Source organism: Chiloscyllium plagiosum, chromosome 6 (assembly GCF_004010195.1).
Source record: "Chiloscyllium plagiosum isolate BGI_BamShark_2017 chromosome 6, ASM401019v2, whole genome shotgun sequence".
In the NCBI taxonomy this organism is placed as follows: Eukaryota; Metazoa; Chordata; class Chondrichthyes; order Orectolobiformes; family Hemiscylliidae; genus Chiloscyllium; species Chiloscyllium plagiosum.
The window spans coordinates 119913567-119931619 of record NC_057715.1 but is presented as its reverse complement, the minus strand read 5'-3'; the positions used below and the strand labels follow the sequence as shown (position 1 = coordinate 119931619).

At 44.5% G+C, this 18053-nt stretch overlaps 1 protein-coding gene across 1 annotated transcript in view; it reads right to left on the bottom strand.

Moving 5' to 3' along the window:
- The window catches only part of LOC122551096 (protocadherin-16-like), a 23365-nt gene that overhangs the window by 1943 nt on the left and 3369 nt on the right, over nucleotides 1–18053 (bottom strand). Inside the window, exon 2 of the mRNA XM_043692740.1 lies at nucleotides 7269–7330. Within this exon, the coding sequence (XP_043548675.1) occupies nucleotides 7269–7330 (62 nt within the window). The remainder of the gene's footprint in view (nucleotides 1–7268; nucleotides 7331–18053) is intronic.

Below are 18053 nucleotides of genomic sequence, written 5' to 3'. Positions count from 1 at the left end.
AAGTACCTGGAACACACTGCCAGGGGAGATGGTACATGCAGATATGACAGCAATGTTTAATGAGACATTTAGACAGATACATAAACGGGCCAAGAATAGAGGGATACAGACCATGTGTGGACAGATAGCATTAGTTTAGAATGGCATCATGGTTAACACAGACATGGAGGGCTGAAGGACCTGTGTCTGTGCTATACTGTTCTATGTTCTCCTGTAGTAATTGTTCCTAAACGAGACAGTTCAAAGAGATTCTGTGTAGGCAATAGGTAAGTCACAAACAGACATTGAAACCCTATTCACAGATGAGAAGGTTGCATTTTAGGCTTTGTAGTGGATTATTCTAATCTTAAACGGATGTGTTAAAAAGAACATTGGCAAGTTCCACTGGCAACAAGAGTTAAGAAAATTTCAACTTTTGTCACACCCCGTGGATTTTCCTGATGCCTTGCTATACCATTTTGGTTTAAGAATACCCCATCCATATTTCAATGATTAATGAAAGGACAGAGAGTGAACTGAAGTCTCTGATTGTGCTGTTTACTTGGATGACATCACAGTATATCGTACCACATGGAAGGAACACATAGAACAGCTACAAAACTAGACAATGACAGTCTGCTTGGGTTGCTGTTGTATCTCACAAAGAGTGTAAGTGACACGCTTGTGATGTACTGTGGGGCAAGGGCAAGTCTCAGGTAAAATTCAGCAAAAGGAAGAGCTTCCATTAACTTCTTCACCCCTAAAATAAGACCAGGTATAAGGAGATGTTTCAGAATGTGCAGATTTTATCAAAGTTTTCTAGCTAATTTCAATACAACAGCTGTCTCTGGTCAGTGTCACTCTATGGCCTCGGGTCAGTCACTGGACTCACTTGGTGTATGAAATGAGCCCACTCCCCGTGTTGGATCAGATATAAACCATCCACAAGTTCAAGTAACTAAGAGGGAGGCTGAAATCTGAGGTTGAGGGATCTCTAGTGCCGAGGGTAAAGTTGAGGCAGATCCCAAATGTTCCTCATGAAGCTGCAGTTGGAAAATATTTTTCTGAGCCTCCCGAAACAGATCCTCAGAACCACAACTACAATGTTGTTCAGCAAGCTCTCACATTCCTTTACTGCAGCACGTTTCAGAATGTTGGATCAAGTGAAAGGATGTGGTCAGGTGACTGCTCTAGGCACACACAGCCCTGCAGGGAGAGAGCCCAGTCAGAATCGAGTCATTTGTTTTACAGTCTCCACTGAGTGCTGGCTTACTCAAGCATGAACAGAGGTGTGAGGCTGCTGCCATGCTGTGGATGATCAGGGTATTGCAGGCTCAATCGTAAAACTGTCCACAGAACCCTTATTCTTTTTAATTATTCAATTATTTAATTACCCCCAGAGGGCAGGTGAGAGTTGACCACATTGCTGTGGGTCTGCAGTCATATGTAGGCCAGATCAGGTAAGGGTGGCAATACCTGAAGGACATTAAACACATTGTCTATTATACACAGCAACAGCACAGAAAAGGCCCTTTGGCCCATCGAGTCTGTGTCAGTCAAAAAGAACCACCAAGCGATTCTAATCCCATTTCCCAGCACTTGGCCCATTGCTTTATGTGTCTTGGCATCCAAATACCTTTTTCAGTATTCTGAGGGTTTCTGCTTTTCCCACCTTGACAGACAGATTCCACCACCCTGTAAACCTCCATCAAGGCAAGGAAAGGTTCTTCCTGTCATAATGATTTCAGCAACGATAAATGGAAGGGGAGCAGCCAGAGATTGTGGTCCATGGCTATAGCACCAACAGCAGTAACGAGAGCAAGTGCTCCTGCAATCCAGAATTTTGGGAGCTAGGATGTAAATTAGAAAGCAGGACCTCAGAGATAGTAATTTCAGGATTACTCTCAGAGCTACGTGTGAATGAGATTGGGAGAAGAGGAATAGGTCGGGTGAAAGTGTGATTGGAGAAATGGTGTAGAACCAAGAAATTTAGATTCTTGAGCATTGGGACTGATTCTGGGGCAGACAGGATCTGTATAAGCTGGACAAGATCATACAGGATCTTAGACGTTGTAACTTTATTTCTTTATTCTCTATTTTATACCTAAGAATTTGTACCTTTATACCTAAAGTGGCACTGGGGAATGGTTCACTTTTCACATGGACTTCAGTACATGTGACAATAAAACCTTAATCTAATTCTAAATACTTCAATCAAGTCGCTGCATGGTTTCCCAGAAAGCCTTTGACAAGGTACCACACAGGAGGCTGCTCAATTAGGTAAGAGCCCATGGTTTTAGGGGCAAGTTACTGGGATGGATAGAGGATTAGTTGACTGGCAGAAAGCAGAGAGTCGGGATAAAGGGGGTCTTTTTCAGGATGACAGCCCATGTCTCATGGAGTTTCACGAGGGTCAGTGTTGGTATAATCGTGGTATACATTAATGATCTGAACAAAGGAACTGAGAGCACCATTGCTGAGTTTGCAGATAGGCGGAGGGACAAGTAGCATTGAGAAAGTGGGGGAGGCTGCAGAAGGACTTGTACAGGCTGGGAGAGTGGACAAAGAAATGGCAGATGGAATACAATGTGGAAAGGTGTGAGGTCAAAGAATAGGTAATTAATGGAAGGTTCCATCAACAGTGCTATCAAGCAGCAGCTGCTCAGTAACAACCTGCTCAGTGACACCCAGTTTGGGTTCCGCTAGGGCCACTCAGCTCCTGACCTCATTACAGCCCTGGTTAAAACATGGACAGAACAGCTGAATTCCAGAGGGGAGAGGAGAGTGACAGCCCTTGACATCAAGGCTGCAATTGACTGAGTGTGGCATCAAGGAGCCCCAGGAAAACTGGAATCAATGGGAATCGGGGGCAAACGCTCCAATCAGACTTGACACATAGAAAGAGGGTGTGGTTGTTGGAGCTGAGTCATCTCAGCTCCAGGACATCTCTGCAGGAGTTCCGCAGGGTAGTGCCCTAAGTGCCAACCATCTTCAGCTGTTTCATCAATGACCTTCCCTCTATCGTAAGATCAGAAATAGGGATGTTCCCCAATGATTGTTCAATGTTCAGCACCAGTCGCGACTCCCCAGATACTGAAGCAGTCCATGTTCAAATGGAACAAGATCTGGACAATATCCAGACTTGGGCCAACAAGTGGCAAGTAACATTCACACCGCACAAATGCCAGGCTATGACTATCACTAATAAGAGACAACTTAACCTCTGCCCCTTGACATTCAATGGTATTACCATCATTGAATCCCCTACTATCAACATGGGTTATCATTGACCAGAAACTCAACTGAACTCACCACATGAACACAGTGGCTACAAGAGCAGGTCAGAGGCTAGGAATACTGCAGTGAGTAAATCACCTCCTGACTCCTCAAAGCCTGCCCATCATTTGGAATACACCCCACTTGCCTGGATGGGTGTAGCTGCAACAACACTCAAGAAGCTTGACACCATACAGGACAATGCAGCTGGCTTGATTGGCACCACATCCACAAGCATCCACTCTCTCCCACCGTTAATGCTCAGTAGCAGCAGTGCGTACCATCTACAAGGTAGAGTTGTAGAGTCCTACAGCACAGAGTCAGGCCATTTGGCCCAAACCGGTCCATGCCGACCAAAATGTCCATCCACGCTAAGCCCATTTCCTTGCACTTGGTCCATATCCTTCTAAACCTTTCCTATCTATGTATTTGTCCAAATGCCTTTTAAATGTTATTAATGTACCCACCTCAACCACTTCTGCTAGTAGCGCATTCCATTTGCGTACCAGCCTCTATGTAAAAAGGTTGCCCCTCAGGTTCCCTTTCATTCTTTCCTCTCTAACCTTAAACTGATGCCCTCTAGTCCTCGATTCCCCAACCCTGGGAAAAAGCCTGAGTGCATTCACTCTATCCATATCTCTCATGATCTTACACACCTCTATCAGATTCTCCCCCACCCCCGACTCAGTCTCCTACACTCTAAAGAAAAATGTTCTAGCTTGTCCAATCTCTCCCTATAACTCAGACCATTGAGTCCTGGTAACAGCCTTGTAAATTTCTTCTGCACTCTTTCTAGTTTAATAACATCGTTCTTACAGCAAGGTGACCAAAACTGAACACAATACTCCAAGTGCAGCCTCACCAACATCCTGTACAACTGCAACATAACTTCCCAACTTCTACACTCAATGCCCTGACTGATGAAGGCCAGTGTGCCTGTCTACCTGTGACTCCACTTTCAGAGAACCGTGCACCTGAACTCCAAGGTCCCTCTGTCCCACTACACTCCCTAAGGCCCTACCATTCAACATGAAACTCCTACCTTTACTTGACTTTCCAAAATGCAAGACCTCACACTCATCCATATTAAACTCCATTTGTCATTTCTCAGCCCATTTCCCCAGCTGATCAAGGTCCTGCTGCAATTTCTGATAACCTTCCTCACTGTCTACGATGCCGTTTATTTTAATGTCATTTGCAAACTTACTAATCATGCCTTGTACATTCTCATCAAAATCGTTGATAGAGATAACAAACAATAATGAGCCCAGCATCGACCCCTGAGACACTGCACAAGTCACAGACCTCCATTCCAAGAAGCATCCTTCCACTATTACCCTCTGCTTCCTACCGTCAAGCCAATTTTGTAACCAATTTGCCAGTTCCCCTTTCATTCTATGTGATCTAAAATCCATATTGACTACATCTACTGGCCTGCCCTCAAAAAACCTTCCTAGTCACTTTGTCAAAGAACTCGAATAAATTTGTGAGGCATGATCTCCCACACTCAAAGCCATGCTGACTATTCCTAATTAAACCCTGCCTTTCCAAATGCATGTATATCTTATCCCTCAAAATCTTCTCAAGTAGCTTATCTACCACAGATGTTAGGCTTACTGGTCTATAGTCCCCAGGCTTTTCTTTGCAGACCTTCTTGAATAATGGCACAACATTCACTCTCCTTCAGTCTCTGGCACCTCACCCCTGGCTTACGATGATGCAAAAATATCAGCCAGAGCTCCCACAATTTTTTCTATGGTCTCTTGCATTGTGCTTCAGTACATCTGGCCAGGACCAGGAGATTTAATCCATCTTCATACATTCTAATACATCCAACACCTCCTCGACTGTGATATCGACTGTGCCCAAGATATCACCACTAACTCCCCTAAGTTCCCAAGTTGCACTGCTGAAATTCATCAAAGATACTCATACAGCAACTTCCAAATGCATGACCATTTCCATCTAGAAGGACAAGGGCAGCAGATACATGGGAGCACCACCCCCTGTACGTTCCTCTCTGAGCCACTCCCCATCTTGACTTGAAAATACATGCCATTTCTTCAGTGTCACTGTGTCAAAATCTAGGAATTCCCACCCTAAGGGAATTGTGGGTCAATCTACAGCAGATGGTCTGCAACAGTTCAAGAAGGTAGCTCACCCCCACCTTCTCAAGGACAACTAGGAATGGGCAATAAATGCTGGGTCCAGCCAATGATGTCCAGTTACAAAAACTATTTTTTTAAAGAGAAAAGAGGTGTGGACTATTTTCTAAATGGTAAAAGCCTTCAGAAATCTGAATCACAAAGGGACTTGGGAGTCCTAGTTCAGGATTCTCTTAAAGTTACCATGCAGGTTCAGCTGACAGTTAGGAAGGCAAATGTAATGTTAGCATTCACTTCAAGAGGGCTAGAAGACAAGAGCAGGGATGTACTGCTGAGGCTGTGCAAGGCTCTGGTCAGACCACATTTGGAATATTGTGATCAGTTTTGAGCCCCATATCTATGGAAGGATGTACTGGCATTGGAGAAAGTCGAGCGAAAGTTTATAAGAATGATCCTGGGGATGAACAGCTTGTCATATGAGGAACATTGAGAACTCTGGATCTGTACCTGATAAGAGTTTAGAAGGATGAGGGGGTTGGGGGGGAGCTCATTGACACTGAAAGAATACTGAGAGGTCTGGATATGGTGGACATGGAGAAGATGTTTACACTAGTAGGAGAGACGAGAACCTGAGGGCACAGCCTCAGGGTGAATGGACGACCCTTTAGAACTGAGATGAGAAGGAATTTCTTCAGCTGTGGAGGCCAAATCACTGAGTGCATTTAAGATAGAGATAGGTAAGTTCTTGATTGCTAAGGGGATGAGGGGTTACAGAGAGAAGTCTGGAGAACGGGACTGAGAAATTTATCAGCAATGATCGAATGGTGGAGCAGACTCCATGAGCTTAATGGCCTAATTCTGTTCCTATATCTCCTGATCTTATGTTTACAAGGGGAGAGACAAGGGGGAAGAAGGTGGAGAGTTCAAGGGAGAGGACATGTATGAGTGGTAAGTATAGGGGAAAGGTGGGAGCAGGGAAAAAGAGGGCTGCATGAACAGGAGGAACAGAAGGGAGGAGAATGGACAGAAGAGGAGGGGAGGGAGAGGATGCAGGTGACTGGTCAATTATGGGGAATTGGTCCAATTTTCAGAATGATGGGTTCATCAACCTTTTGTGGAGTTTTCTTGGTGTCTGATGTTGTGCCCCTCAGTAAGCATACCAAAGTGATTGATTCAGGAGCTCAGGTCATTTGCTGTCCCCTGTGAATGGGAGCAGGTTTTCAGCAATGACCTGCCCACCACTGGGTGGGACTGTCTGAGGGTTCTCTATTCAGGCATCCCATTGGTCAGTGCCTTCGTTGACGTCAGTCACAAAATCATAGAGCCAGGAAACAGGCCCTTCAACCCAATGTGTCTACACTGACCAGATTTCCTAAACTGAACTAGTCCCATTTGTCTGTGCATCACACATATCCCTCAAAACCTTTCCTATCTGTGTAACTGTCAAAATGTCTTTTAAATGTTGTAATGAATTAACTCCACAGAGGTCAGTATCCCATCACCAAGTCTCACTTTATTTACACATGAAGAAACTGTCTCAGCTTCCTCGGAGCTGGCTCTCAGAGTGAGCAGAATCTCTGAATCTCCTGTTTCTATCTGTCAGGCAGGATTCCCTGATTGGGGCAGTTAGTTAGGTCCAATCAGGGGACTCATATTCTATGAGGTCCGCTTGACTGACCTCATTACAATCAATCCATCCCTATCCCTCTGAGTCCAAGGATGTAGGCAGGATTTTTTTCTTGTAGATCCTCCTGGTGACTTTTAGCACATGGGTCAGGTTCCTCCAACTCTGCCTCTGATACAGACAGTGAGTAACACACAGTAGCTTGCCTCTTGTGCCTGGAGTGTCTCAGAAAAAATTCATTCTCCTCTTCAGGCAGCATAGGGGGTCAAAGCAGCAACACCTACTGAGTCCATCACAGATTCTGAGATATCCTCAATGCTTGACACAGAGGGAGAACCCATGGGTTCTGGAACAATCAAAAAGGCAGTTGAGGAGCCAGGCACACTTTGCTCCTATAACAATTGTGAATTTGTAGCTTTCATACTGTCCACATGGTAGTTCAGGAGCATCGCACCTTCCTGAACATCATATATCACTGACCTGACCTCGCATCGACCATGCCGGGCTATTGCCATGGCTCATACACTAAACTTTGTCCCTGAAATAAACTCTCTCTCATGCTTAGCAGAGTCATGTTTGGCATTGTTATAAAGTGCAGGTTGACCACCCCCCCCACCGAGAAATAAATCCAAACACAGAGCAGCACCTCACTCCATAATCCGTAAAAGAAACTGCTAGTGGTTAAATAAAAGAATCCTTGACATTCACTTTAAAATCAACAAGCAACAATTTATTTATCTAACAGAGAACAAATTAACTAAACTATTAACAAACTGAATAAATCCCATCTAATTACTAACTATTCCTGAATAAAGCAACCTTCTAATAGTATGCTGTTCCAATAGAAAGGTCACGTGCCTTCCAGAATGTTCTGTGCCTTCTCCATCAATTCTTCTGTCAAGAATATTAACCAGCTGTGCCATCGGTACTGTTGTTATTTCGATGATGCTTTCTCTAAGACATAGAGGAGACAGTGAGAGCCAATGATTCTCTCTTGATAGTGGAGGGCCATTAACTCTGGTGAATGGCAGCTAGCTCTGGGGTCTTGCTTCAATTGCCCCCTTTTTTTTACATGTATAATCATATAGCAATAACATTATAATGAGGATCTGAAGGTAGAACCAATGTTATGAAGGCTCTATATTTAATATTTTTTGTGAACTTGAGTTTGTAGTACTGTGGAAATACCTATTCTGAGGAAGGGTCACCGGACCCGAAACATTAACTCTTCACCGATGTTGCCAAACCTGCTCAGCTTTTCCAGTAATTTCTGTGTGCGTGCGAAAATACCTAAATTGTTTTACTTTTTAAAAAGAAATCAAAGACTTGAAACATTTATGAACAATTATTTCTTGGAAAACACCTGGTTCCACTGTTGAGACCCATCACTGCTTTTACTTTTCTCCTTTTTGGTTGGGAATTGAGAGTTGCAGTTAAGAATTGAACTTTGAGCAGCACGTTTTTTTTTAAAAAGGAGAGAACAAAAGACAGATGTTTGTGTTTGGGAACTGGCCTGGAAAGATAATGTTGGTTAGGGGAGGGCATGTATTTGTTTCAGCACCGGGATGTGCCTGCGCTCGGTCTGGCAGCTGGTTGGATGTTGAATTGGTCAAAGGAGGAGTGGTGATGACCAGCCAATCACAGAGAGTGTGACCAGCCAATCATAGAGAATGTTAAAGGGATAAAAACGAAGTGAACCGGCTCTGATTAGGCTTTCGGTAGGGGGCAGTTTTGTCTTGGAACTGGCTAAATTTCCAGATTGGGTAGGTTTAGGTTTTGCGCACACTGCCCCTCCACCTCCTTCCTCCATCCACCCTTCACACCCATTCCCCCTCCCACTCATTATTTTCCAGTTATCGACTTATTCAAAGCTCAGACAAAAGAGTCCCCGTCTGTAAGAGCCGCCGCCTGTGAGAGTCCAACAAAAACCTCCAGGGGCCTGCTGAAGCAGCAGCTTGCAGGGACTAGTGACTTTGGGATTATCCAGCCCTACATACAACCCATCAGGATGAAGGATTTCATAAAGGCATAGTATTCACTATTGAAACAGTTATCAAACTGGTAAATTATGATTTTTTTACTTACCTTTTTAATTTATCCCTTAGTTGTGTCTATCTGTCAGTGTGAGAATGGGGGCTTATAGAACATAGAACATAGAACAATACAGCACAGAACAGACCCTTCGGCCCACGATGTTGTGCCGAACATTTGTTCTTGCTTAAGCACCCATCCATGTACCTATCCAATTGCCGCTTAAAGGTCACCAAAGATTCTGACTCTACCACTCCCACAGGCAGTGCATTCCATGCCCCCACCACTCTCTGGGTAAAGAACCCACCCCTGACATCTCCCCTATACCTTCCACCCTTCACCTTAAATTTATGTCCCCTTGTTACACTCTGTTGCACCCGGGGAAAAAGTTTCTGACTGTCTATCTATTCCTCTGATCATCTTATAAACATCTATCAAGTCACCCCATATCCTTCGCTGTTCCAACGAGAAAAGGCCTAGCACTCTCAACCTATCCTCGTACGACCTATTCTCCATTCCAGGCAACATCCTGTTAAATCTTCTCTGCACCCTCTCCAAAGCTTCCACATCTTTCCTAAAGTGAGGCGACCAGAACTGCACACAGTACTCCAAATGTGGCCTAACCAAAGTCCTGTACAGTTGCAACATCACTTCACGACTCTTGAATTCAATCCCTCTGCTAATGATCAAGGACGGTTGGGTATAGATGATACATATTAATTAGATTGACTTGTAGTTTATTTGTGATCTGCTACAGTCACACTCTTAAGAATAATTAGTTAATTTTTGTTTAAGTTATAAACTTGGTGTCTAAGATCAAGATTTGGAAAATCTGGTTAGGAGCAGTTGTGAAATATTTTGGGTCAGGGAATGTTTGAACATCACTGAGTAGTGAATCCAGCGATAGTGAGGCTGATTTGGTTTGGATTGCTATCGCTGACTCCTAAAAACTGTCTATCACCCCACTGTAGCATAAATGCTGCCCCCTGCACACTTCATGTCAGGTCTAAGAAAGAGTCATCTAGACTCGAAATGTTAGCTGGCTGTCTCTCCATTGATGTTCGATTGGAGTCATTGGCTGTTTCATAGAAGCTTGCCTTCAATGTTTGGACTGCTCTTTCTGCTTGACCATTGGATGATGGGTGGTATGGAGTTGTCCTTATATGAGAAATATCATTCAACTTTAACAAATACTCAAATTCTCTGTTGGTAAACAATGACCCATTATCTGCGACCAACACTTCTGGGAGTCTGTGTATTGCAAAAGATACTCACAGTTTTTCTATCGTTGTCCCATGTTTGACAAATGAACTCTGTGCCACTTTGAGTGGTTGCCCACAATAACTAAAAACTTTGGACCATGAAAGGACTAGCACAGTCAACGTGTAACCAAATTCAGGGTTTACCCAGCCATTCCCACACATGTGGAGGAGCCACTGGCAGTCATTTCTGTTCTTATTGGCATTCTGGGCACTTCCCCACCAATTCAGTTATGTCTGCATTTAATCCTGGCCACCAGACATACCTTCTCACCAACATCTTTATCTTAGAAAGCCCTGGATGACCCTAGTGGAGTTCTGATGGTGACCTGTGTTCAAGACAATCACTCTTGCTTCTCATAATAATATGCTGTCCTCTCTGGTGATCTGGTCTCTCTGGGTTCAAAATGGTTTCAGTGCTGGTTGCGATGGTCCTTTGGTTCCAGTGCTGGTTGCGATGGTCCTTTGGTTCCCTCCATCACCACCAGCTGTTTCAGTTTGGCCAGGACTGGATCTTTCTGCATCCAAAGTCTGCTATTGTCAGCCATGACTGGAAGTGTGTTCAGGAAATGTAAAACCATTAAAGACTGTTCCAGTGGTGGTTCAGTGCATCTGCAATTGCTACTTGACCTCCCAGATGGTGTTCCAACTTGTAATTATAAGCAATTAGTATTGGAGCCCACTGCTGAGTTCGACCTGAAGCTGTGGACATCACTTCCTTGTCCTCTTTAAGCAGACCTAGCACAGGTTTATGACCTGTTATTATTACAAATTTACATCCATAAAGGTATTGGTGGAATTTCCTGACTCCAAATATGATCGCCAAACCTCCTTCTCTATCTGGGTGTATTTATGCTCTGCATTAGCCAAACTCCTGGATGCATCTGACATCACCTCAATACCAGACCGCGCTTGGGACCATAATGTGCCAGCACCTTCAAGGATAATAGTTGTTTCTTCACTTCCCTGAAGGCTATGGCTTGGCCACATGACCATTTCCAATTTTAATCCTTTTTTTTGAGTTGATTTAAAAATGCCAGGATGGAGGCCAGGTTATGTATGAACTTTCTGTAATAATTCACCAGCCCAAGGCAAGACGTAGGAACCAGGGCTCTGTTGATTGCCCTCACATTACCTTCCAATGGGTGTAACAGGTCTTGTCGACTCTGCAGCCAAGTAGTTTGGTTGGGGCGCCTGGAACACACACTTGTCCCTTCTAAGGCTTGCCTGGGAGAAACATCTAAGGACTATGTCCAGGTTCTCTAAGTGCTCCCTATTGGTCTTCCTTCATATTAGCATGCCATCCAGATAAAATGGCAACCTGAGGTAAAATGTTCTCCATCGTCTGCTGATAAATTGCACAGGCTGATGATATCCCAAATGACAGTCTCCTATATTTGTACACATTATTATGGGTATTAATTGTAACATACTTCAGGGAATCCTCATCTAACCGCAATTGTAAGTACACATGGCTCATGTCCAGCATTGTGAAGAATCTTCTCTCCACTCCACCAGCTTTCTGTATAAATTCTCTATGTGTGGGATTGGGTATTAATCCAGCCATGAAAAGCTGCTTACTGTTTGTCAAAGGTGAACTGGCCCATCAAGCTTCATAATCGATATGACTGGTGCTGTCCATTCCACAAACCAGACTGGTTTGATGATTCCTTCTCTTTCCAATCTCCTGATTCCTGTCTCTAGTTTTGCCCATTAGGCAAATGGCACTGGGTGTGCAATGCAGAATCATGGAATTGCTTCTTGTTCAACACGTAAAGTGGCCTTGACTCCTTTGATACTCCCTAGACCTTTCTGGAAAAAGGTCTTTAATTAGATATGGATATTTAATTAGGATTTCACTCAGGCAGCCATTTTCTAATAAAGATCTGTTGAGCCAATCAAGTTGAATCTTTCTCAACCAATTTTGCCCCATCAAGGTTGGGCCTGAGTTGTTACTACAATCACTGGTAACTGATCCAGCTGCTTCTCATAACAGGCTGGAACTGAAGTTGTACCCTTCATCTGTAAAGGTTCCCCAGTATAGGTTCACAGTCTAGCCGAAGTCTTGGGCAAATTTAAACCTTGGAGTCCAGAGTGAATTTTGTTAAAGACTGGTTCAGTGATTACCGAAACAGCTATGCTGTTTCTGATTTGGGTGTTTCAAACCAGATGCAGGTGGGCTTTCCAGGGTTTGAACTCTCCTGGAATCTGGTCTATGAGTTCTCTTACTCGTTTTAGGTCTTATGAGACACCTTTGCTGCCTGTATGTGACTGGAGACAGCAACAAAATAAAGTGATGGAAGGTGTCAGCAGTGCTATGCCTTGCTCAGCAACAACCTGCTCCAATCTGTTTTCACTCAGGAAAAGGAGAGTATTATAGAGCAGAAGACTGAGATATAGGCTGTTAGAATAGAAAGGATTGAGGTTAGTAAGGAGGAGATGTTATCAGTTCTAGAAGGTGTAAAAGTAGGTAAGTCCCCTGGGTTGGATGGGATTTATCAGAGGATTTTGTGGGAAGCTAGGAGGAGATAGCGGAGCCTTTTACCTTGATCTTTGAGTCATCATTGTCTACAGGTTTCGTACCAGAGAACTAGAGGCTTGCAAAGTTTGTGCCCTTGTTCAAGAGGGCAGTAGAGACGAGTCAGGTAATTATAGACCAGTGAGCCTTACATCTGTTCTAGGAAAAGTTTTGGAAAGTTTTCAGTCATCTCAGCTCCAGGACATCTCTGCAGGAGTTCCTCAGTGTATAGTGTCCTAGTCCCAACCATCTTCAAAAGCTTCAATGACCTTCCATCAGTCAGAAGGTCAGAAGTGGGGATGCTCGCTGGCAATTGTACAGTGTTCAGCACCATTCATGACTCCTCACATACTGAAGCAGTCTGTGCTCAAATGCAACAAGAACTGGTCAATATCCAGGCTTGGGCGGACAAGTAGTAAGTAACATTCGTGCCACACATGCCAGACAATGACATCACTAATGAGACATTCTAACCAATGTCCCTTGACATTCAACGGTATTACCATCACAGAATCCCCCACTGCCAACACCCTGGGGGTTACCATTGACCAGAAACTCAACTGGACTCACCACATAAACACAGTGGCTACAAGAGCAGGTCAGAGACCAGGGATACTGTTGTGAGTAACTCACCTTCTGACTCCCCAAAGTCTATCCACCATCTACAAAGCACAAGTCAGGAGTGTGATGGAATGATCCCCACTTGCCCTGGATGATTGCAGCCCCAACATCACTCAAGAAGCTTGACACCATCTAGGACAAAGCAAAACATTTTATTGGCACCACATCTACAAATATTCAATCCCTCCACCATCAGCGCTCAGTAGCCACAACCACTTCCATCTTGAAGGACAAGGGTGGCAGGTACTTGGGAACACCAGCACCTGAAAGTTCCCCTCCAAGCCACTCACCACCCTGACTTGGAAATATACTGTCGGTCCTTCACAGTCGTTGGCTCAAACTCCTGGAATTCCCTCCCTAAGGGCATTGTGGGTCAACCGACAGCAAGTGGACTGCAGCGATTCAAGAAGGCAGCTCACCCCCACCTTCTCAAAGGCAAATAGGGATGGGCTATTAATGCTGGCCAGCCAGCGATGCCCAAATCCCACAAATGAATGTAAAAAAAATTACAAAGGCTTACTAGCACAGAAAATTTGAAGTATTTATCTGAGCTTTGGCATTACTTTGTGGTAAGGGGACTAGCAGGGATGGCAGTGCAGGGAGACCAATGTCCATCCTACATGATGTTTGAGGTGAGGGACGCCATTCGTGTCCCATCCAAGTACATCTGCAGGAAGTGCACCCAACTCGTTCCTCCAAGATAGTGTTAGGGAACTGGAGAGGGAGCTGGGTGAACTTCGGATCATTCGGGACGCAGAGGCTGTGATAGATAGGAGTTACAGGAAAGTAGTCACTCCTAGGCACGAAGAAAGCTGGGTGACTGTTCGAAGGGGGAACGAAAACAGTCAGTGGAGGGATCCCATGTGGTCATTCCCCTGAAAAACATGTATACCTTTTTGGATACCAACAATAAAGGTAGAAAGAGGGATAGGGATGTAAGGCAGGATTTCAGGGAGCTAGGGTGGAAGCTGACAGCTAGAACAAACAGAGTTATTATCTCTGGTTTGTTACCCATGTCATGTGATAGTGAGGCAAGGAATAGGGAGAGATATCAGCTGAATATGTGGCTTCAGGGATGGTTTCAGGTACTTGGATAATTGGGGCTCATTCTGGGGAAGGTGGGACTTGCACAAACAGGACGGTCTTCACTTGAACCAGAGGGGTACTAATATCCTGGGTGGGAAATTTACTGGTGCTATTCGGTAGGTTTAAACTAGCTCAGCAGAAGTGTAGCTGTAGTGCACAGGAGGATGAGAGTAGGAAGGACAGGGACAGGATTTCAGGGTCACAGCAATGTGCTGGCAGACAGCGAAGTGGTTGGAAGTGTGTCTACTTCAACGCCAGAAGTATCCGAAATAAGGTAGGTGAGCTTGCAGCATGGTTAGATACCTGTGACTTAGATGTTGTGGCCATTTCGGAGACATGGATAGAGCAGGGTGAGGAATGGATGTTGCAGGTTCCAGGGTTTAGATCTTTCATTCTGAACAAGCAAGGCGGTAAAAGAGGGGGAGGCATGGCCTTGTTAGTTAAGGACAGTATAACACTGGCTGAGAGAACTTTTGATGAGGACTCGTCTACTGAGGTAGTGTAGGCTGAGGTTAGAAACAGGAGAGGAGAGGTCATACTGCTGGGAGATTTTTATAGGCCTCCGCAGAGTTCCAGGGAGGTGGAATAGAGGGTTAGCAAAATTATTCTGGGTAGGAGTGAAAGGAACAGGGTGATCATTATAGGGGACTTTAACTTCCCCAACATTGACTGGAGATGCTATAACTCTAGTATGTCGGATGGATCAGTTTTTCTCCAATGTGTACAGGAGGGTTTCCTGACACAGTATGTCGAAGGACTGACAAGAGGGGAGGCCACACTGGATCTGGTGCTTGGTAATGAACCAGGCCAGGTGTTTGATTTAGTTGTAGATGAGCACTTTGGAGAGAGTGACCATAATTCAGTTACATTTAGTTTAGCGATGGAAAGGGATAGGTACATGCCAAAGGGCAAGAGTTATCAATGGGGCAAGAGCAATTATAATGCGATTAGGTAAGAATTAGGATGTATAGAATGGGGTAGCAAAATGCAGGGAATGGGGACAATGGAAATGTGGAGCTGGTTTAAGGAACAGATATTGCGTGTCCGTGATAGGTATGTCCCTGGGAGGCAGGGAGGAAGTGATAAGGTAAGGGAATCATGGTTTACCAAAGAAATTGTATCTCTTGTTAAGCGGAAAAGGGAGGCGAATGTGATATTGAGACGAGATGGTTCAGATGAGGCAATGGAGAGTTACAGATCAGCTAGGAAGGATTTAATGAGAGTTAAGAAGAACAAAGAGAGGACATAAGAAGTCTTTAGCAAATAGAATAAAGGAGAACCCTAAAGCTTTCTATAGGTATGTGAGGAATAAAAGGATGATTAGGGTAGAAATAGGGCCAGTCAAAGACAGAAGTGGGAAGTTGAGTGTGGACCCTGTGGAGATTGGAGAGGTGCTAAATGAACGTTGCTCATCAGTTTTCATTCAGGAAAAAGGAGAATATTGTAGAGGAGAAGAATGAGGTATGAGATTTTAGATTGGAAAGGATCGAGGTTAGTTACAAACAGATGTTATCAATTCTAGAAGGACTGAAAGTAGACAAGTCCCCTGGGCTGGATAGGATTTATCTGAGTATTCTTTGGGAAGTTGGGAGGAGATAGCAGAGCCTTTGGTTTTGATATTTGAGTCATCATTGTCTACAGGTTTGGTGTCAGAGGACTGGAGGATTGAAAATGTGCCATGGTTCAAGAAGGGCAGTAGAGATGACCCAGGTAATTATAGACCACTGAGCATTACTTCTGTCATATGAAAGGTTTTGGAAAGGATTAAAAGAGACAAGATTTATAATTATCTAGCAAGCAACAATTTGATTTCAGATAGTCAACATGATTTTGTCAAGGGCAGGTCGTGTCTCACAAACTTCATTGAGTTTTTTTGAAAAGGTGACCAAGCATGTAGATGAAGGTAGGGCAGTTGGCGTGGTATGCATGGACTTCAATAAAGCCTTTGATAAGGTTCCACATGGTAGGTTGTTGGAGAAAATGCAGAGGCATGGAATTGAGGGCGATTTAGCAGTTTGGATTAGAAACTGGCTTTCTGAAAGAAGGCAGCAAGTGGTGGTTGATGGAAAAAATTCAGCCTGGAGTCCGGTTACTAGTGGTGTGCCACAAGGATCTGTTTTGGGACCACTGCTGTTTGTCATTTTTATAAATGACTTAGACGCAGGCAAAGGTGGATGAATTAGTAAATTTGCAGACGATACTAAAGTCGGTGGAGTAGTGGACAGTTTGGAAGAATGTTATAGGTTGCAGGGGGACTTGGAATAACTGCAGAATTGGGCTGAGAGGTGGCAAATGGAGTTCAATGCAGCTAAATGTGAGGTGATGCACTTTGGGAAGAATAACAGGAAGGCAGAGTACTGGGTCAATGGAAAGATTCTTGGTAGTGTGGATGTGCAGAGGGATCTTGGAGTCCACGTGCATAAATCCCTGAAAGTTGCCACCCAGGTGGACAGTGCTGTCAAGAAGGCATACGGTGTGTTAGGTTTCATTTGTATAGGGATTGAGTTCCAGAACCGCAATATCATGCTGCAACTATACAAAACGCTAGTGCGGCCACACTTGGAATATTATGTACAATTCTGGTCCCCATATTTCCTAAAGGATGTGGAAGTGTTGGAAAAGCTGCAGAGGAGATTTACCAGGACGTTGCCTGGTCTGGAGGGATGGTCTTATGAGGAAAGGCTGAGAGACTTAGGTCTGTTCTCATTGGAAAGAAGAAGGCTAAGAGGGGATTTGATAGAGACATACAAGGTGATCAGAGGATTAGATTGGGTAGACGGTGAAAGTCTTTTTCCTAGGATGATGACATCAGCGTGTACGAGGGGGTATAACTACAAATTAAGGGGTGATAAATTTAAGACAGATATCAGAGGCAGGTTCTTTACGCAGAGAGTGGTAAGGGTATGGAATGCCCTATCTGCCAATGTAGTTAACTCAGCCACATTAGGGAGATTTAAACAGTCCTTGGATAAGCACAAGGATGATGATGGGTTAGTGTAGGGGGACGAGCTGAGAATAGTTCACAGGTTGGCGCAACATTGAGGGCCAAAGGGCCTGTTCTGTGCTGTATTGTTCTATGTTCTATGTTTTGGGATGTTGCTGTGGGCTGACCTCTAGTCCCTCTGGTCCTGAGTGAGGTTGTGAATTGCCTTCACTCAAGTGGTGTTCCCCATCCTCAGTCGGCCTGGCGAGGGTGACCACTTCTATTGGAATACCCTGTGACTCATGCTCCACTTGCCCCATTTTCTAACAACAAAGCCAGTTGTAGTGCCTGTTTGAAGTCCAGTTGGGCTTCAACTAGCGGACACTCACAGCACCACGGACCCACGTTAGATCCAGCCTCAGGCGACTGTCTGTGTGGAGTTTGCACATTCTCATGTCTGGGTGGGTTTCCCCAGGGTGATCTTAATCTTTTGGATGAGCCCACTATGCGGGACCTTGTCAAAATCCTGAGTAAAATCCACGTAGGCAACATCCACTGCTCTACCCTCATCGATAACCTTTGTCACCCCCTTTGTCACCCCCGCATGGGCCCCAGCTATGCCTGCCTCTTC